At 34.4% G+C, this 22,033-nt stretch overlaps 4 protein-coding genes across 5 annotated transcripts; 3 read left to right on the top strand and 1 right to left on the bottom strand.

Annotated features, from left to right (window-relative positions):
• Positions 1 to 4,038: 4,038 nt before the first annotated feature.
• Positions 4,039 to 5,621, bottom strand: LOC123217476 (F-box protein DOR-like). Its single transcript, XM_044638524.1, has one exon. The coding sequence runs from the start codon at positions 5,405 to 5,407 to the stop codon at positions 4,283 to 4,285; it is 1,125 nt and encodes a 374-aa protein (XP_044494459.1). The 5' UTR covers positions 5,408 to 5,621; the 3' UTR covers positions 4,039 to 4,282.
• A 1,422-nt stretch (positions 5,622 to 7,043) lies between these two features.
• On the top strand, positions 7,044 to 11,571 carry LOC123215622 (5'-deoxynucleotidase hdd1). Of its 2 annotated transcripts, none has more exons than XM_044635802.1 (8): positions 7,044 to 7,434; positions 7,517 to 7,641; positions 8,490 to 8,527; positions 10,087 to 10,197; positions 10,284 to 10,363; positions 10,786 to 10,822; positions 10,909 to 10,945; positions 11,039 to 11,571. In XM_044635802.1, the coding sequence occupies exons 1-7, from the start codon at positions 7,156 to 7,158 to the stop codon at positions 10,920 to 10,922; spliced, it is 684 nt and encodes a 227-aa protein (XP_044491737.1). In that variant the 5' UTR covers positions 7,044 to 7,155; the 3' UTR covers positions 10,923 to 10,945; positions 11,039 to 11,571. The 2 variants fall into 2 exon arrangements, with proteins under 2 accessions (XP_044491737.1, XP_044491736.1); XM_044635801.1 differs by having other exon boundaries at positions 7,045 to 7,434; positions 10,904 to 10,945.
• A 1,633-nt stretch (positions 11,572 to 13,204) lies between these two features.
• On the top strand, positions 13,205 to 18,898 carry LOC123217495 (proline-rich receptor-like protein kinase PERK9). The gene is made up of 8 exons (XM_044638555.1): positions 13,205 to 15,206; positions 15,639 to 16,052; positions 16,142 to 16,225; positions 16,973 to 17,043; positions 17,124 to 17,200; positions 17,358 to 17,505; positions 18,185 to 18,346; positions 18,463 to 18,898. Exons 1-8 carry the CDS (start codon positions 14,039 to 14,041, stop codon positions 18,640 to 18,642), a joined length of 2,304 nt encoding a protein of 767 aa, XP_044494490.1. The 5' UTR covers positions 13,205 to 14,038; the 3' UTR covers positions 18,643 to 18,898.
• A 1,334-nt stretch (positions 18,899 to 20,232) lies between these two features.
• Positions 20,233 to 21,164, top strand: LOC123215977 (probable calcium-binding protein CML15). Its single transcript, XM_044636306.1, has one exon. The coding sequence runs from the start codon at positions 20,451 to 20,453 to the stop codon at positions 20,937 to 20,939; it is 489 nt and encodes a 162-aa protein (XP_044492241.1). The 5' UTR covers positions 20,233 to 20,450; the 3' UTR covers positions 20,940 to 21,164.
• The last annotated feature ends 869 nt before the right edge of the window (positions 21,165 to 22,033 follow it).

Raw genomic sequence — 22,033 nt, 5'->3', positions numbered from 1 at the left:
TGCACTTATTATTAATATTAATTTAAATATTATTAATAATATGTTATTATCTGATTAAATATTATTTTTATCATAAATTAAAAATGATATAAAATTGCTTTCTAAAAACAACTTTAATTTAAACATTGCACAGTTGAGGGGCTTCATGTGAGAGTTAATGACAATATTATTAGATAAATTATATTAAATATCATTATTTTGGTCCTTGAATTAAAAATGGCATCTTTCGGGGAAGTTTGTCAAGAAATAGAATGATTTGACTTATTGACAAATGCGGTGGCATTAATACAAAACACATGCTTCCAATCTAGAAACCTAATCATCTAGAGAGTTGATTTTGTGACAGCAGACTTGAAATTTATTTAAATTAAATTAAAGATTTTTAGTATATTAATTATGAGTAATATTATGTATATTGATTTTGAATATATAAATAAATATATATTTTTAATTTAAAATTATTCAATCATATAATAATACATATTAAATATATATTTATTAATGTATTTAAAATATATATTGATTATATATATGTCTAGAAACATACTGAAAATGGGTTTTTTAAGGATAATATTACCTTTAATGAACATTAATTATTCAATTAAAAAAAACGTGTGAAGATTAAACAGGTCATGGATAAAACATGTGAAGTGTTTTAGCTCTTGGTACTTTAAACAATGCAATGTAAATTCGATAAACAAGAGTACTAGAACTAGTAGTAGTGAAAGTGGAGGCTATGGGTGTTAGGGTTATTTGAGTGTCGCTATAAAAATTGTACCTCTACTTATTAATTTATTATAAGGTTGCCATCAATCAATTTTGTTCATGTTAATCTTACACATCCAATTGAACCGTACATGTACATGCATCCACTCTTTTCAAGGGGGGGTCAACTAGTGTTTCCTAATCCCTTAATTGGGTTTGAGAATTGTGAGTTTAACTTTTTTTTTTTTAATGAAAAATAATTATTTTAATATCTTTTTAGTTTTAAATAATTATTAGTTTAATATATTTAAAATATTAAAATAATATCAAAAATTTTGTATTGATCCTTTTTCATTTCATTATTTTTTATTGATCTCTATATTTTATTTTTATTCAATTTTAACTCTTTTGTGTTATATTTTCAAGTTTATCATTATGTTTTGAGATTATCGCTTTTATTGGGGTTGGAATGCCCATCATCCATCAATTAGATTATGATTTTTCCTGTGCCTCATGCCTTCCATCTTATCAATATCTTATGATATATTGATATGGGTAAGTTATGCTTGGCCTGACAATTCTGAGTTTATAATGTAGTGTTACCCATGGAGCTAGCTTGCTTTTGGTGGTGGATGAAAGCATTAATTAGCCATCAAGTCATAGCAAAGGTCATAAAACACACTTCACGGGCTTGGTATGATAGAAGGCCGTACTCTCCATGTATATTTTTCATGAAGGGAGCAAATCTTACAAGTAGCAAAAATTTCCTTCTGTAGTTGGCTTATGAAAATGGCATGTTTATTTTGAACTAACTGCTTTTTTTGCCGGTGAACTGGGTTCAAGTTGGTAGTGGAGGCAACAAGTAATCCAAGTTTGAATGCTGTGAGCTAGCTAGGCAAACTTCACTGTATCATAAGCATGAAAAACGACAATGGTGAAGGCGATCTTAAGAGGCAGAAGGCTTTGGTTGCGACTAAGAGATCACACCTACATCAGGATTCCAGAAGACCTTTATAGCTTCCACTTGAACCGGGTTATAGTCTAGCCAAGCGAAGTATCAACAGGCTTAAGCTTGACTCTATAGGTTAGATACAGAACTCAAACTCAAGCTTAAACTTAAAAATTTCAGAAGATGTGGGTTTATGTCCAAGTTAGAGACATAAATTGTTGACTCGGACTCGTCTCAACCCTGATATATGTTTGTCAAAACTTACAGCAAGCATGACCTTCACATTATAATTTACAACAGCAATCAAATACTAAAAAAATTTTCTCATGCTCAACAATACCATGCAAATTGCAGATCAAAACACCAGATGCAAATAATGCATGAGTGATTCAGCCCAACTTTCCTTTGTATCAATAATTAAAATAGTTGCAGGAAACTATAAACATTAATATAGAACAAGTTTTTGAAATGATACAATTTCGGTAATTACAATGAATAAGAAGCAGTACAATCATTCAAATACAAACACCAAACAGCCCAAATAAATCGCCAAACCATTGTAGAACCTAAACTTCAACAACCTTGCAAAGAAATCAATAACTAAATCACACCCAATTTCAAAAAGCGAACCTTGGGTGGGAATTTGCCGTTTCAACAAACCTTGGGTGGGAATACTCTTTTACTTATTGGAAAATGACATTTGGGTGCTCACCTTACATATTGAGAAAGTGGTGTTATGCTAGGGTTTCATGAAATATGCCCAATTCATTTTATTAATCCAAGTTTGCCACTCAAATAACTCGAACTCAATTTGACAATAACCGAATAGAACCCTAGCTCAATATGAACCCAACCATAAGTAATTGGTGAGCGGCTCTACTTCATTTGCATAGTAAATGTGATTTAAAACTCTCTCTAATTTTGTTTTTACATTTATTCATTTTTCATCTTTTCTTTCCTATTCCATTTAAATTTTAAAAATTTCAAAGATATTCTTAAACTTTATTTAAATTTTCAAACCCCCTAAAAATTTTCATTAATACTTTAAATATTTTTAAAAATTATAGTCTTCCCTCAAATTTTGAAGAAGGAAAATAAAAAAAATAAAGGAAAAAAATAAAAATAATAAGAGAAAAAAATAGAATAATTTATGTAAAATGAAATTCCTATTCTTTCACTTAACAGAATGCTTTAATGGAAGTAGATAATAAGTGAAAATTTGATTTGTTTGAAACCTAAAAGATGAAAATTTATCCTTTTAACAAATCTTAAGTAGGAAAATGACATTTGAGTGCTCTCGTTACAAATTCTAAAGTGGTGTTATGTTAGGGTTTCATAAAATGTGTAAAGAATTCATCTGAGTTCACCACTTGAATAACTCAACCTCAGTTTGACAATAATCAAATATAAGTTAATCGAACACTAACCAAGCTGTAAGAGACAGGCAAGCAGCTCGGCTTAATTTGCAAAATACAGGTGATTTTAAATTCTATCTAGTTTAAATTTTATTGTTACCCATTTTCCGTCCTTTCTTTCCTTCCTATACCAAGAGTACCAACATCCTTAAAAAAAAAAAAATACCAACATAAAAAAATGAAAGAAAGTACAATTAAGGTAAAATACTGACAGATAAACTTCCCATTCAAATCCTTCTTTCCTGCAACATTCTTTATGACCAAAAACTCTTGCCATTCTTTCAATCTTCTAATTTTTTTTTACATAAAATGAAGAGAGGAATGTGTAATAAATTAAGAAGGAATACTGAATTATATTAGAAAAAGATTAAAGTCATCTGAAACTCCGAAATCTAGTCAAAGAAAAACATTATCCATTCATTTTAGCATGGTTAATATTATTTAAATTTTATTTTTTTAGTGTGAGTATTGTGTTGGCAATGACTATTCTGAAATTTGCAGACTAGCTTTCACAACTTCATCAGAAACTGATTATATTTATCTCTAACAATTCAAGCATTTAGCACAGGAATAAGTTTAAAAATTGATTTACAATATAATATAAGCCTTGCACCAATCAAAAAAATTGCTTTGGATTAAATGGCTCAGACTTCGGTTGCTACCAGGAGATGAAGGGAATGAAGCTAAAACCTATACTACAAAAATTAAAACCATAGGACCCAAATACTTGGCAAAATTGATAAACTATTAGAACTTTCAAAATAAAAGCCTGGGTTCGAGCCTGTGAGCAGTCACTGTAGGCAGGGTCCAATTATTCCAAAAAAAAAAATTAAAACCACACAACATTATATGAAATGCAATCAATATTACAGGAGCAAATTTTATTCAGTTGCAGAACACAATTAGCTGCAGTAGCTATGGTGAGCATCCCATATTGGCTCCAAATTATATTTAAATTAAGCAAGAAGGTCCTCGAAAATTATTAAGTTTATTATTAAAAAAATACTAAAATACTGTAAAATGTTGATGAATGGAGTAATATCCATTACCCTTGAACATCTACTACATGAAATTACAAAACAAAAGCAGAACCGCTAAAATGCACTGCCTATAGTTGAGCCCAACTACCTGGCATAGCAGCTTCTCTTCACTCCGCAGAACCCAATTCTTTCCAGCAAAGTAACAGTAAAGTGAAACAGGAAGCCATTTGCAGTTACCTAAATGTTAAAACATTTTCCTCATAATAGGTGAATCTAAGGATGTTAGAAAATAAATCATTATGCTTATACTCAGGAAGCCCGGATATTTCAACTTTCCTTGAACTGTTTTTCTCAGTATCATAATAAACAACAAAAATGTGACTTGATAAAATCTGGGGTACAAGTAAGAACTCGCCAGTAGGGGCAATACCCGCGATGATGTATTTCTGATCCTCTTGTAATCCATTCCAATTCAAAGGTAACACAAAAGTAAGCCTAACCCATACCTCATTAAAACAATCTTGCAATATCCAAACGCTTATACTTGTGTTGTCAGTTTGATAATTAACTATACCCGGCCGCCCTAGGAACACGATCAATTCAGACTTATTTCCATCTTCTGGAGCCCGTTCAGGCAATGGAATCACTCCAAACCTCTCAGTTTGCAAGTCAAACGCCACCAAAACAGTTCTTTTCACACGACACATAACAGTACTACTCCTTAAATACACAATCCCATCGACACAAATGCTTTGGCGTTCAGCATAGTAAGGCGGGCCGCCGTCAAGCAGTCTCCATGAGTTAGTCCCCAATGTGAAAACCCTATACTCCGTTTTTCTACCAGGAATACCCCAAGAATTCAAAACCTTGTATTGCTTACTAACGGGGTCAAAACCAAACGAATTAACACAAAAGTAGGTTGAATTTACCAACGGAGACTTCAACGAACAAATTAATGGAACATCAACAAATTGACTCATACTAGGATTACATATAGTGGCGCCAAGGCCAAAATCCATACAAACTAAACCGTTAACAGAGTGGGTAGTGTAACGAGAGAAGCGAGGGCGGACAGTAAGGAGATTAACGGCAACTCCGCCGTTAAAGTCCACGAAGAAAAACCTCTGGCCTGTCTGGAGCGTGGTGGGGCAGGTGATGAGCAAGCCGAGGGGTTTGAATGGAAAGTGAAGAGCATGTAAATTTGGAAAAAATGGATGGGTAATGATGGAGTAACACAGCTTGGAAACACACCTGAAGCGAATCACAGATTTGAAGGGGAGTCTTGTGAAAATGTCGAAGATTACATCGAGAGGGATTGATTTTGATGATGATGATGCTAAAAGTCGCCGTTTCTTCATGTCCGAGACACCGTACTTGAAATTAAAAACCCTAATACTGATTTTGAAGAAGATCCAAGTGGGAGCTGACCTGAAACTGTGTTGTGTGGCGTTGCATTGAGTAAAGTTGTCGTCTTACTTAGAGTGAACTGCAGACTTCGTCACCACGAGCAGTAACGACGAGTGACGTCGTGGTTTCGGTCCACTCCGAGTCTGAAACAAACTGCTTGGAGCAGCCATTTATCAGCGGCTTGCTCGTTAATTAAAAGAAAAAAAAAAAAAAGTAATAAGACAAGTTTTTTAAAATGTAAATCATTCATTTGTTTCACCCAATGTTTAGGAAAATCAATTTGTACCCCTTAATTGTTAAACTACATATTTTCACCCAATTGGTGACTCTATTACAGGGAGAGGCACTAGTAATGCTATGAGCACCTATTATAATTAACAATTTGATATTATTAATAATATAATGATTTTAAATAATAATAAAATAATAACATATTATTAATACTCGAATAGATACTAATTATAAATATATATAACATTATTAATTATTAAAGTATTATATATTGTTTGACTATAACGTGTTAAGTATGGTTGATTAGCATGTCATCAATATCAACTCACATGTCATCAATTATTATCACACCATTTCACTTGTAAGTTCCTAATAAAAAATAAATTAATAAATTATATATATTTAAAGATTTATACATATTTATCAATCTTTTAACTTAATTTGGTATCGTTTTATTTCATGTCATGTAACTATTTTATAAAATTTATCTACAAAATAATAGAGACAAAAAGTGAGTTGTCAACCTGATAAGTAAAAATAAACTTAATATATAATTCCTTAATGAAATATTATATTATAAACACTTTTTTTGTCTTGTTATTATTAATCATAAAGAAAACAAGAATAAATAAAATAAAAATTTAGTCTTTGTCATATAGTATCACTTGTATTTTCGATGATTTGATCATATTTTTATTTATATTTATCATAAGTTTCTAGATTTTTCGTCAGTTGTATTTATATTCATTATATATTCATAAACTTTTTAATGTAGCCATATTTATAATAAGTCCATAAATATTTCATTGTTGATATTAATTATTTTCATAATTTATTATTTCTTTAGATATTTTATAATCTATTTATATTTATCGATTCATAAATCCGTCAATTTTTTATTTTTACTACAAACATTGAAAAATAAAATTATAGAAATCTTTTTTTATTAACAAACATTTATCTAATGGACAAGGGGAAGTGAGTGGCTAAAGAGCAAAAAAATGGCTAAGGCACCGACGATCCTCCTTTCGCTGTTGGAATGGAAATTGTAAACTAACCCTAAGATGTTGTCTCGCGCACCATGTGCATGTGTCAACATATGCTGTCTCCAGCGTCTATCAATTTGATTGTGTAAGTGATATTAACCCTGTTATAGGTAGTGTATATACAAAAACACCTGTTGATTGTTACAATAATGTCTAATTTTAACAAATGGGTGAGAAAATAGACTTTTTAAGCCTAAAGACAAAAATGTGTCTTTTCATCAACGTTTTGGTGAAAATTGTGATTTAGCCTTGCCATAAATATGAAGCCACGTGGTAAAAAGTACATGACATTCTCAACGTTTGCGCAAAATTTTCTGGTCCTAAATAACACAAAACGAACAAATCGAGACACTCTGAAAATAAACACAAATTTCATACCTCCAACTTCGAAGTACTTTTGCTTCGGCAATTCCCACACAGAAATGGCTGTTAATTCGTCCACTCACTGCGCACCTCCTCTCAACCGTCCTCTTCGACGTCGTCTACCTCCTGCTTTCTTCATTCGGACCTCAGCCAGACCACTTTTCCCCAACGAAGTTCCAAATCGACGTCTCGTTTCAGTTCGGGCCAATAAGCCCGGTTTCGACGGGTTTAGATCCAAGAAATCCACGAATTTGACAAATTCTGAAGCTCAGATTGGAGTTTCGTGTTCGTCTTCGTCATCGGTGGTTGATTTCCTGACATTGTGTAATCGTCTGAAGGTAAACCAACGGTTCGTTTGCTGTTTAGCTTCCGAGAAAGTGTGGGTTATTTTTGAAATTTTTGTTTTTATAATTGTTGTAGACAACGAAAAGGAAAGGATGGATCAATCATGGAATAAAGGGTCCAGAGTCAATTGCTGATCACATGTACCGCATGGCTTTAATGGCTTTGATCGCTGGTGACATTCCTGGCGTGGATAGAGAAAGGTTGGAATTTCACATAATTTGATTATATAAACTCACTCAATATGCCATTGGTTTAGCCCAGCAAAATGCCATATATTTTGATTTGGAGATGCGATTTTTTTATGTATTAATTTCACTTCGAAGGCTTAGGATAGTCGTTTAGACGATCAGGCACTATTTTTGCAAAATCTGGGATTGAATCTCAAATGACATTACAATTTTGCTCAATTGATTTAATTTTTTAACTGTTACTGAGTTGTTATTGTGTTCCGTGTTTATTCCTTGGGAATGTAATAATATAAAATAAAGTTAATACAAGTCAAGTCAACTAAGAGAATGAAGAAGGAAGTCAAGGTCAGCAAATCACATCTTAAAAATGATGCTAATTACATCAAAGTTAGGGACGGTTTGCTCTTCAGTGTTGATTGCTCAGGGAATTAATTTTTCGTGTATTTCACCAGGAAATTGAATGATAACCTTGGCTTTGATGTCATATTTATCAGGCTTATTGAGTGACTTGCTGTCCTGGGCTTTCCTCCACTATTCTCTTAGCTGATGTGACTTTGTATAATTATGTTTTATGTTTTATGTTCTCACAGGGTTATATTATGGTACTCTCTTGGTAACATTATTGGGAAAGGTAGGAATGATAGTTGCATGTTACTACGTTGTAACTCATTCTTGCAAATTTGATAAGCAGTGTTACAAGTATGACATCTCTAAGTTACAAAATTAATGTTTTATGTTATCCATAACACCTCCTTCCAGTCTAGTTACTGGGATATAACATCCCAATAAAGTAGCAATTCCTGTATTATTTCGACAGTTGGTAGTAGATATGTATTTAACACTTTATTCTGCTCTTTCAGGTGTATTAAAATAGCAATTGTGCATGATATCGCCGAAGGTAATCTTTCCAACCCTTTTTAAATCCTGAGATTTACAAGATAAAATCTTACACAGAGTATTCAACGACGTAATTCCAATTTTTATATCTTTTTAAGCATAGACCTTTTGCATAGATTGGTTAAGGAATGCATAAACATTGAGTTTAAAATGAGACATACTTATAATACTGTATTATATATGATTTTCCATTACACTAGTACTATTATCCACGGAATTTACAAGAGCTCTAGATGCTTAAAGAAGACTAGAAAACTTATTAATCTAAGACACTAGAATTTTGAATAATAATTAATTTCAAACTCTAGGCTTAAACTTTAATTAAACAACATTAATTGTATTAAATAGAACTTTCCTAAAACATAAAGACCCCTAAAAGCTCTTTTATTAAAATAGAACTTTTAATACTATTAGAAAAACTAATATTAATGAAAAACTAGATTGGACTAGGAAACTTGCTTTAAATCGAGCTTTACTTAGCTAGGAATCTTTATTCCACATGTATTAGACTTCCTATATGACTTCACATCATCATGCATGCCCATGTTGCCATGCCACATCACCAAACAAGCTGTCATGTCATGTGCTACATCACCATTGGTGGCCATGTCATCCTCTTGCCTTTGGTTCGTTTTTTTGACGTTTGATGCTTTCCACCCTACCATCCTCTTGTCATAGTCCTCCATTATTCTGTTCTTCATTCGTCTCTTTCATCCAACCTCCTTCTTACCTTAGATTTTTCTATGATCTCTTTTTTCTCCATACCGTAGCCTTGTTGTCCCTCCACGAGTTGAATGTCTTGGTGCCCATTCATTATATCATGCATCTTATATTCTATAGCTCAAATTATATAAACCAGCCTTGGTGTATGACTCATATGACATGGCATTGAAATCATTATCAGCATGCCTTTGCTTTGACTCATGATTGTTACACCATAGGAGCAACTGAGTATCTGTAGTATATGTTATCTGGATGTTCTCTTTGATGTTCCCTTATTTGAGCTTGTAGATTTATGGTGGTCCGTACTACTTTTTCTTTTAATGGTTTTATTTATTGATTGAATGATTTGTAAGCCAGAACAGTATCTGTTGAAGTGATTTTTAAATGTGAGTACTTATTGCCTCATTGACTTTAGTTGGTCCTATTCTGGTCGTATGATCATAGGTTATGTAGATTAATTTAGAGATGATTTTATGGTTTTTTTTTTTTTTTTTGAGAAAAAAACAAAGAGAATGGATGGTTGATATGGAATTAAGACCCTTTATTGTCATTGAATTGTTCATTTGAAAACTGTAGTATTAGGTTTTATCACACCCAACTGATGTAAGGTAGCTACAAGAAGCATTCTATTCAACTTTCCGCTCTAGTGAATCCAGAGTAGTTTGATAGTCTGAAGATAATGTAAATGCTCATGCTTGGAGTTCTGAGGGACATCCAGCAACTACTCCTTTTGTATTTGAAAATGATAGTTTCAGCAGTAACATACCTTTCTGTTTGTATGCATATACTTTATCACATGTTGATTTAATTTTGTGCTTTCTACTTGAATTTTTATAGCTATTGTTGGTGATATAACACCATCTGATAATGTGCCCAAAGAAGTAAAGAGCAGAATGGAGCAGGCAGCTTTGGATGAAATGTGCAAAGTTCTTGGTGGTGGGATGAGGGGTACTGCCTAATGTTTTGGTCATTGGGTTATTTAAACAGTTTAATTTGGCATTTATATTGTTGAACTGACTTTTTGCTATGTGCAGCTGAAGAGATCAAAGAACTCTGGACAGAATATGAAAATAATGCTTCCATAGAAGCTAATCTTGTCAAAGATTTTGATAAAGTATGTTCATGTTTTGTTCACATTCAATCTTGAATTTTATAGTTGGATTATTACTTGACCTAGAAAAACATTTTCCAATGAGAATATCTCAGTAATGCCAATGATATTTGTATTATTTTGTGAAGTTTTCTTTCCAAAGTTATGTACTTTTACCGTAAAAAATTGATGCCCTTGAATTTACCAACATTTTTAATCTTACAAGTGCTTCTCTTATACACAAATGTTTTCAGTTAAATACTTTATGTACCATTATCTGTTATAAGCTGGTGTTTGGTCGGTTTTGTCTCATAATGTTTATAATCATTCCCAACTGACCATTGCAACATAACAGGATAATCTTGGCATTTATTGTATAATTGCATGTTTTTCTGTGTTTCTACTTAAGTGCTCTTTAAATAAGATTGTGAATGCCCTCAATGCAGGTTGAAATGATTCTGCAGGCACTGGAATATGAAATGGGTAACCCTTTTTTCCTTGCATTTTCTGCTTCTACCGTGTGCTTTCTACTCTTACTCATTTGTTATCATAATATCATCGCAGAACAGGGGAAGGTGCTTGATGAGTTTTTCCTTTCAACGGCAGGTAAACTTGCAATTGGTTTACAGATCAAAATATTGATGTTTCTTGGTATTACTGTTGAGCTATTAAGCTCATGATTTGTTTTATTATTTTCAGGAAAATTTCAGACAGAGATAGGAAAGAAATGGGCTGCTGAAATTAATCATAGAAGAAATTCAAAATTGGTGAACAAACTTGATTGATGTCCCGGTTCAACTAACATTTCATTTGTCATTTAAAACAAGCCTTTTTGAAGGGTAAATTGTGGAATGGAGCGCCCCTTCATGTTTTTCATCTTCCTTTTTTAGTCTTTGGGTAGGATAACTGCTAACATTTAATCTGCAAGCAACCAAAAGGGTTACCATTAGCAAATGAATAACCATAGAATCAAACTCTTGTAATCCAGCCGGGCATAGTAGTTCAGTGTCTAAATCTAACTGGTACCAATGCTTAGTCGGACAAGCATGCTGTAATATTTATGTACTGAAGCTGTCATCTTTGAATATAGGATTTTCCAGTCTTCTAATTTAGAAAGCAGGCAGAATCTTTGAAGCTCAATATTTGATGTTTATGTATTTGCAGAGTCAAATCTTATGAGCAGTTGGTTAAAAATATTTGAAGAAATACAATTTCATATATTGGTTTTTTATGAGAGGTGGAATGGACTTGGTTTTTCCTTTAGCATTTAATGCTTTGTCAGAGCCTGTTGCTTTCATGAGTCAGTTGTCAACTAAAGCAAACAGACAGCATACATAGAATGAAATTGTAAAATCGGAACGAGAGACTAGACAAATGGGACCAAACATTTTAGTGAAACGTGTGGTTCAGCTCAATTTGTTGACTGCATAGATGGTACAGAAATAGAATATTATTATTATTATACGTATACAATCTTAACGTCAAATAGATGGTGGCATATAACTGTAAATGATGTTTATATATGTATGAACATTTTAAAATTAATGTATAATTAAACTAATCGAGTTTAGACCAGTCTAATATTAATAAATACAGTTGAACGAGTTTAGTCTAGTTTAATCCAATCTCAATACAATTTTGATGACAATGAATGAGTTTCACTTGTTCAAAGTTGAACTATATGGCAAATTAAAAAACCACCTTACCTTCTTTATTCTTTGCCATGTATGTTCATCTTAACTAACTAGTTTTTGTTACATGCATTTTACTAAGCCTGTTCCCTCGTGTTTATTGGGTTTATTTTCATATATTTTCTTTATATTATTAAAAAAAAAGTTGAAAATGGAATGTGTGTATATATATATGGTGATATTATTATTATATATATATTTTTTTAAATTAAGACTTTGAAATCAATTCAAAAGTGTGAAGCTGCCAAGCCATGGGTTGGTTGGTGCTATCTATTAATTGGCATATAAGTTTGAGGGAGTCAAAGGGAAGTACAGGAAAGCGTGGATCCAAATCAACAGCTGTTATTTGCCTTCTACCGACACCTCCACTTCTATTAAAATAACACATTAACAATTATTGCAGAGTGAGAGAAAAATGACACCAAAATCAAACATACAGACAAAGCATTCCATCACCAGCAATCCTACTTTTGAAATTAAAAGCTCGTGAATCTTATCCATATCCTAGAATTACAACACACAACACAAGTAACTAATCAATTCTTGTGAGTGTCTCTGACTAGAAAAATTCTGTAACAAAGAAAGATGCCACATCCCAATGTGCCCATTTTCATTTCTAAACTCTCTGTATCTGCCATCCTAATTACCTGTACTCTTTTACAAGGGTCTTCCTGGGGAAGCAAGAGAATAATAATTATATGAACATGCCGAATGAATAAAAACTACTGATTTAGGTAGCCATCCAAGAGGAATCATCTGATGCTGTGGAGGATTACATCTCCACATTAAATAATTCTCCTTAGTCAACATGTATTTAAATAATATAATCAGCTGGAATTTAGGGGATTATATATTTGAGTCAAACATAGAGCTCCACGCAACATAATTTATTTATGGCTTCAAACACAAACAAAATCTTCGGCATTTGGGTGAGGTGGGATTTCCATTAAAATATTGTTATTTGTAGAGATTTCAGAAATGAAAACTTAGTTATAAAAATGACATTTGCTAACCATATTGAAGTTTACAAATCTTATGAATCATATTATTAAAGTGAAAGCAGGAATTTAAGTAGAAGATCAGAGCCTCTACGTCAAGTAATTTTAATTATAATATTATTTAATTGAGAAAATATAAAATGTTTTAATTATTTATTTTGATTTGACGTTGCAATTAAGCAAAGTCTATCTCTATTCTACTTGCATGCCTCCCTGCTTTTCAATCTCTTCATCAAATTGATGATGATTTAAACAAGTGTTATTTTTGGTTATTCCTTAGATTAGATGTCAGTGTCAATAGAGTTGGGATTTGAGGCCCCACAATCCGTGTTCTTGAGTTGATATTTCTAGGAGAACGAGAAGACAAAGAGAGGGGCTTCAATTCGAGAATCAACCAATTTGGCTGTTAAATTTGAAAATTTCCTGTTTTGACTTTGAAGAGATGAAAAAATAGTTTTGATCAAAGAAAGATGAAGTTTTGAGGATTATAGCATATGGGTGGTTCCTTGCTGTTGCCACATTTGGTTCACTGAGGATTTTTGGCATGTCAGTGTTAACATTTGAACTCAGCGGTTGATATATTCACTACATTTATCAGATTTTTTAGATTGAATTCACTGTATGATCGCTGATCTGGCTTACTGGGTTTTAGTCAAAGTTGATTTGGGGTGTTCATTTGGTTTTAGCTGTGCTAATTAAAGCTGAATAGTGGTTTAGGGTTTTCAGATGTGTTACTGTTTCTTGAAGTTGAAGGTTGTTTGGTAATTTCTAGTTTTGATTGATGAAGTTTGCTTCTTGAATAATCTTTCAGTTAAAAAAAGGTTTGGAATTTTGGTTATGTCCATAAACTACAGAGAAGAGTTCAATAGTGATCAATTTTTGTTTGTCTTTTTTCCTGGATTTGCGTTGTATTATTAGAGAATTTAAGAAAGCTTTGTAGATTCTGGTATATGAATAAATTTTACCAGATAGTTGTTAGTTGGCCATTGTAAGATTTTGTTACTTAACTGATGGCAACAAGTTCACCACCTCCAAATGCATCTCCCACTGCAGCGCCACCTTCACCACCCTCCACCACCTCTCCACCACCGTCCAACACCAGTACACCACCATCATCACAGCCCTCTTCTCCACCTCCTACAATCTCCCCACCTTCTGAGCCCAATGCTAACCCTCCTGATCCCTCTACACCTTCTACTCCACCTCCTGCACAACCACCTGTCTCACCACCACCTCCTCAAAATGCATCTCCACCGCCGTTGGCATCTACAACTTCTCCCCCTCCTCCTCAACAATCCATTTCACCTACATCACCACCACCATCTCCACCTGTATCCAATCCGCCGCCACCAGCACCAGAAGCATCCAATACACCTCCACCAAGTTCGTCGCCTCCACCACCGCCAGTATCTAATCCACCAAGGAGTTCACCTCCATCATCACCAGCATCTACTTCACCAACTAATTCCCCTCCACCACCACCAGTGGCCAGTCCACCAACAAGTCCTTCTCCACCACCAGTGGCCAATCCACCAACGAGTCCTCCTCCATCCCCACCAGTGGCCAATCCACCAATGAGTCCTCCTCCACCATCACCAGTGGCCAATCCACCAACAAGTCCTCCTCCACCACCAAATTCATCTCCCCCACCACCAAAAGCTTCAGCTCCACAACCAAAGCCATCTACTCCACCAAATAGTTCGCCCCCGCCCCCGCCACCACCATCAACTGTTTCGCCTCAAAGTCCACCACCATCATCATCATCCACCCCACCTACAAGTTCAGCCCCTGCGCCTGCAGTGCCTCCTAGTAATGCAGCTCCACCTACTAATCAAACTCCTTCTCCACCTCCTTCTGGGGGAGTTCCTTCTGGTTCAAATTCTTCTATAAATTCATCACCACCCCCAGCTTTAATAAGACTGTCACCGCCTCCTCCTCAAACTCCAGCCTCACCAAATGTTAATGGACCTAGTCCTAGTTCTCCTGAAAGCTCCAGTCCTTCAGATAATGGCGGCATCAGTACCACAGGTCTAGTGGTTATTGGTGTGGCCGTAGGAATCATAGCACTTACCCTCATTGGACTGGTTGTTTGGTGCCTGAGGAAGCTAAGGAAGGAGCCTTCTGCACTTCATAATGTCTATGTTGCGCCATCCCCTCTGGGCTCTTCCCCCAGATCAGGTAAATTATTGATGCTCTGTGTTTGTCTGACATGCTGTTTTTCTCTATCCATGTTTATCTTCTATTTCTGTGAATCTAATTCACATTGCCTCTACACCTTTAATTTGATCATTGCCATAAATGTAGATGCTGGATCATAATTTAATGTCCTCAGAAGTTAGTGTATGCAGTGCAGATCAACATATTCTGGTCAATATAAAAAAATTAGAGAGATTTGTCTGTTCTCAAAAGAAAATTAGATGACAGGTTAGACTGATTGCCAAGTAAAATCAAGAGGGCAGTTTTATTTTTGTTTAAGTTATTGGTTTGTCCTATAAAATCCAGATTATAATGTTTAATTCAGATCCAACTTAAAGCAAGATAGAAAGTTTTCAAAATTTTTACACGTGTTTAACATAAAGACTGATACAAAGGTTTGAAACTTGTTTCTAGAAACATCTTATACAAAGACAGCAGCTTCAGCTCCTCTTATAAGAAGTGGCGGTTCTGGCAGCGAATCAGTGTATTCGTCTAAAGAGCCAGGTGGATTGGGCAATTCAAGGTCACTATTTACGTATGAAGAGTTAGTCAAGGCCACGGATGGGTTTTCCACTCAGAATCTTTTGGGCGAAGGTGGATTTGGCTCTGTCTACAAAGGGTATTTGCCAGATGGGAGAGATGTAGCAATAAAGCAGTTAAAAATTGGTGGGGGGCAGGGTGAGCGAGAATTTAAGGCTGAGGTTGAGATTATTAGCCGTATACACCATCGACATTTGGTTTCATTAGTGGGTTATTGCGTTTCTGAGAATCGAAGACTGCTTATATATGACTATGTCCCTAACAATACCCTTTATTTCCATCTTCATGGTAAATTTTAAAAAACGAACTGAGTTTTTATGCTAAAGATGATGGCAATGGCCTAATAATATTGAACATTGTGCCTCTTGGAATTGTAGAAGGTAGACCAGTTTTAGATTGGGCAACACGTGTAAAAATTGCTGCTGGGGCAGCTCGTGGAATAGCTTATCTCCATGAGGATTGTAAGTATCTATAAGTCTGTTTCTGTTTTTTTTGCTATGTTCAACTTCATGTTGATTTGATTCTGCATATTAACATCTATTTAGACATAATGGTTTAAGATGAAGTATGAGTTGATCACTAGAAATTGCAGTTACACTTCCCTTTCATCGTTCAAGCTTGCGGGAAAGCTAGCCATTGTTGCCTTTCTCCTTTTGATGTTATTGTTGAGTTGAATTTAGCTAACAGAATTGAGTAAAAATATTTATGACTACTCGAACCTGAACTAGGGGGTTAAAAGCAAAGGAGGAATGTGGGAAGACTGTGAACTCTCATGTTCTAAGTTCAACTATGTCCTGGATTCCCCGATAGTCCCAAACATGATTAATTGATACTTATTTGTGACATTTATGGAGTAAATGATACTATTTCTCATACTTCTAACCATTTCCAATTTCATTATGTCTTTATAATTTGAGCGCTTATATCTTCAATTATCTCCATGCTGTTCTGAAAGTTTTATGAGAATAGAATGATATATTGATCAGTATAGACATGTATTCTCCTTTATAGCCATATGATGCTTCTTTCTCGTCAAAAACAAAAGAGCAAACCAATGAACATTTAAACCATCTGATATGCCCTTTAAAACTGTTATTACTTTTGGCACAAGATATGTTAAGAAAAATTTATTAGAGCTCCTTCTTGGATTCTTCTTTGTTATTTATAACCAACTTAGAAGTTATTTATTTATTTACCTTTCATATCAGGTCATCCCCGTATTATTCATAGAGATATCAAGTCATCAAACATTCTTTTGGATAACAACTTTGAAGCTCAAGTATGCATTATTTATCTTTCTCAAAACTTTGTACTTTTGCCATGTAGGCTAGGTTACAGTTTTGGTTTTTGACTTAACAGGTTTCAGACTTTGGGCTTGCCAAATTAACTCTTGATGCAAATACACATGTGACCACACGTGTTATGGGAACTTTTGGGTAACTATCATAATCTTATTCTCACCAAGATGTATATTTGACTTCTTTTTTTTTCTTCTTGGGTGGGGGGGACTGTGGCATTTTGTTTGCCTCAACTCTGTGTAATATGTGTATTGACCATGTGCATATTTTTTTAATATGTCATTTTGTTGTTCAGATACATGGCCCCTGAATATGCATCAAGTGGCAAGTTGACTGAGAAATCTGATGTATTCTCGTTTGGAGTTGTACTTTTGGAGCTAATTACTGGCAGAAAGCCTGTGGATACATCCCAACCAGTTGGAGATGAGAGTCTGGTGGAATGGGTAATTTTTATTGATTACATACTTGTATCAAGTTGGCTGCCCTTGACAAAATTTCAACTCAATATTCTTAAGAGCAAACCTTTTATTTAGGCATGCATGAATATTAGACTAAATACTTTTGGATTGGGTTTAATTTGGTACTAGTTACAGCTATGTTATGTTGTTTGTTGTTTTTATGAGCCATTTGAACTAGAAGGATGATAATATAGCAGGAAAGTTTCTGCTGAATCTTAGGTTCAAAGCTTTTAGAATTGAAGTGCCCTTTCACTATAAAAGTCATTTCTGCTTTCAAAGGAAGAGCTGTAAATTCTAGTTTGATTCAAAATGGAAGAATACAACTTTAAATTTCTGTAAACCCAGTTCCTTTTTATGTATTATGTGGTTGAATATATAAAGGAGTAGATAGACAAAAAATGGGATTGATTATTCGCATGCATTTTTTTTCCAACGCTTGAAAATATCTTTTTAGACAAGGATAGGCATTATTATTGTAATCTTTTTGAATAGAGATTGTATGTCTTGTCTAATTTTTATACATATCCACATAAATGCTTGCTTCAAAGATGTCGCAGTAATGTGTGATGATGGACTGAACAGAGAGAATTAATCCTGTGCAGTGGAACAAATATATATCTTTTGAGGGTTGACCTATTCTGACCTAAGGCTATGTTAATTTCAGGCTCGTCCATTGCTAAGTCATGCACTTGATAATGAAGAATTTGACGGATTGGCTGATCCAAAGCTTGGAAAAGACTATGTTGAAAGTGAGATGTTTCGGATGATTGAGGCTGCTGCAGCTTGTGTACGACATTCAGCTGCCAAGAGGCCACGAATGGGACAGGTAATGAACTTCTCTTTTGCCAACTATTTGAAAATTTTTTTTTATGTATCTCTTAAAATGTTGGGGGATAAGTTGGTGTTGGTCAGGCACTTGCTTAGTGTGCTTTTGCATCTCAGGTTGTCAGAGCTTTTGATAGTTTAGCCACGTCAGATCTAAGCAATGGAATGAGAGTTGGTGAAAGTGAGATTTTTAACACTGCACAACAATCTGAAGAAATTAGATGGTTCCGAAGGATGGCATTTGGTAGTCAAAATTACAGTACAGATTTTTTTAGCCAGGGTAGCAAGGATAATTAAGAGGAATAGTAAATATTATGGGGAGATTTGTTTACATTTAAAGCATGAGGGTTTGCCTTGCCAAAATGGATCCATGTTCGAGTTGCATTCACCCCATTTATGCAGAGATTTATTTTTCAAACCCTAACACTTGTAATTAGGTTCTTTGGTATCAACATATTTGCTGCAATTCTTTGAGCTTGTAATTATTCTTAGCAAATTTTTCATACAACATTGTTTAATGATGATAATAAAGTTCTTATACAAATTTGTTCTATTTCTATCTTTATCCCAAGACTTCCAAGTATTCTGAGACAGGAAATGGATTCAAACAAGGAACAGAAACCATAACATGTAACTACATGTGCCCATAGAGTGCATTCAACATGCTAAATGAAAACTTAAACGCTTTTACTAGTTCAATCTAATAATCTTGAAATGATACTGATGACTTAAACTGATTGATCATATGATGTCTGAAAGCTCCAGTTTCGCATATCTTGTTGGTGCATGAAAGTTCTATTTTATGCTTTCTGCAGTTTCATGAAGAGAAATACTGTAGATGTGCAGTTTAATTATTGATACCCTTTTACATCTCCTAACAGTAACCTTACATTGAAAGACAACATCACTTAGAAAATTAAGACTTGAAGTCATTCAGGAGCTCTTCCAATTTCACAATGTGAATTTGAAATGAAGAAACCATTAGTGCATCATCTTTGATGCAATATGTGACTTGATGTAAGGAGTTATTGCCACATTTTTAACCTAACTTTGCCACATATTATTCTTTTTACTTTACAAGGAACCTATTCCTTAACAACACACAAATGACAGTTTAAATCATTTTACTTCTCCATCATCACCTCCTTCATTCTTCATTCATGGCTATGGAGGATTGGAACATGCCCGCTGGAGATTCTGCTGTTATTCCTGTTGCTGCTATACTTGATCCTTCAAATCATCTTCTTCATCTTGCTCAAACTTCCCTGGAAGTTCATTCGAAAAGCGAAAGAATATGCTGAGAAGAAGATTCAGTGTAAAAGGAAACAGTAGAAAATCATCAAAACTATGAAGAGTTGATATCAAGTCGAGTTTTTGGACTGTCAAGGTAGTTCTGACTTAACTATTCAAGTTGAAAGCTCTGGTTTAAGGTGTTGTAAGGAGGAAGTTGAGAAGGTGCTGGAGAAGTTTTTAGAGAAGGGAAAGTTGGCATTTGGAAGCGTTTGGGGTAGAGAGAAATCAAGGAGCCCATCAACAAATTCAGCTCAAAATGAATTTGACTTTAGTATCAGAGTTGTTGTAACAAATTTATAGCCTTATTGATCAAAATGTGCACTGAATATGCTTGCAGGTTTCATTATTGACAGACAATTGATTGAAGAATTGATTTTCCTCATGACCATGTAACTGTAATTTACAAGTTGCATGTTGTGGAGAATTGGTTTGGTTGTGCCTTATTTTTAACAAATCTGAATCCTGGTACTTACTGATTTGATGATGACAGATCAACAACCTTAACTTACTTCCAATCAACTAAATAAAGTCAATGCCTTAAATGGCCTCCATCATCACCTCCTTTGCCTGGAACTTAACAGAAAAGAATATATAAAACTAAAACAAAACAAACTTCCCTTACCATTATTTATCACTAGCTAAAATTAATTAATTATAACCCTTCCCTGACAATTCAACGCGCTTTGCCTTTGAAACATTCAATATTTTTACCCGAAACACAAACACAACAAAAGCCTTTCATCTTCATCAGGCCACAAAAAGATAAAATTTATTATCTTATTTTCATTTTCATCAACAACCCAATTACGAGTATGATGCCTTCCCTCCAATCCGATCAAGTTAAACAACTGAGAGACATCTTCAAGCGCTTCGATATGGATTCTGATGGCAGCCTGACCCAGCTTGAACTGGCTGCACTTTTGCGATCTTTAGGCCTGAAGCCAAGCGGGGATCAGCTACACGTTTTGTTGTCGAATATTGATGCGAATGGCAATGGGTTTGTGGAGTTCGATGAATTGGTTTCTGCAATATTGCCCAACATGAGCGAACAGATTTTGATCAACCAAGAACAGCTTTTGGAGATGTTTAGGTCGTTCGATCGTGATGGTAATGGCTATGTTACAGCGGCTGAACTGGCGGGTGCCATGTCGAAAATGGGTCAACCTTTAACGTATCGAGAGCTTTCCGAATTGATGAAGGAGGCTGATTCTAATGGAGATGGCGTTATTAGTTTTAATGAATTTGCATCGATTATGGCCAAGTCTGCGGCTGATTATCTAGGCCTTAACTGTACTACATAGGGCTATCAGCTCTGTTAACAAGTTCATATTCATTGGGGTTAAGGATTCATTTTCCATTGTATGATTTCAATTATCATTCCCCCCACTTTTTTGCTCTTAATTTTATCCTTTCTTCTTGGTTATCTTTTTATTTTGTATTTCCAGATTTGTATCAGGCATCGTATGTATTTCCAGATTTGTATTATCATTCATCTTCTCCTGCATAACTCAACTTGTAATTTTAGATTTTCGTTTGTTTGGTTCGGAGGGTGAGGAAACCAGATGGACGCTGGATTTGCCCATGATATGGCTAGCTAGCTTCGTTGCATCATTTGCTTAACAAGAGTAAATGACATGTCCCCACCCAAGGTTTTGGAGATAACTTTAGTTCCTTTAAAATTTTAAATTCTAGTCTAGATAGCCCTAAAAACTCCTTCAACAAGAGAAAAAAAATCCTCACACAATCTTAATTATTGCATCATGTTACTATTAATTATTTCATTTTTATACATTTCCTATTTTGAACCTAAAAGTGTTTATCGACAATCTAGTTAAAGTTTGAATTGCACTAACCAAGATATTATTTTGTCAATTACACCTGAGTTAGTGCAATTAAAAAAAAATCTATCGAGATTTGACTATTTTGGGTATTTTCCCTAACCAAACATAACTCTTTTTCATTCTCTTATTTGTTGGATATCCTTCGCTCTCGGTCAAAACCCTTTGAGAGAAATAGATCGAAAGCTTTGGTTTTTTGCTTCTTTTTTATTTTGGGTTCAGCTCACATCCGCCACAAAGGCTTCAAAAGAGAAAGTACAGTAGGAATGCCCAAAAATGCTCTCCTTTTTCTTCTTGTTTCACACCCAAGCAAGCTTTCAAAGGAGAAGCAAGAAAGAAGCCCCAAAACTTTTTTTATTTGTTTTTGGCTCTCACGCTCTCAAAAATCCGGCAAAGAAGTAGATTTTGTGTGCAAGAAGTAGAAGAGAGAACAAAAAAGTTCTCTTTTCTTGGGCTCACAAACTGAAAGCTTCCAGGAGAAGCCTTTCTAAAAGCATCACAATGTTCTGTTGCCATGATACTACACTGTGAGTTAATCTTAGTAATCCGGAGAAAAA

This window comes from Mangifera indica, chromosome 5 (assembly GCF_011075055.1).
Source record: "Mangifera indica cultivar Alphonso chromosome 5, CATAS_Mindica_2.1, whole genome shotgun sequence".
Lineage (NCBI taxonomy): Eukaryota > Viridiplantae > Streptophyta > Magnoliopsida > Sapindales > Anacardiaceae > Mangifera > Mangifera indica.
The sequence above is the reverse complement of the archived record's forward strand: the minus strand, read 5'-3'. Positions and strand labels throughout refer to the sequence as shown.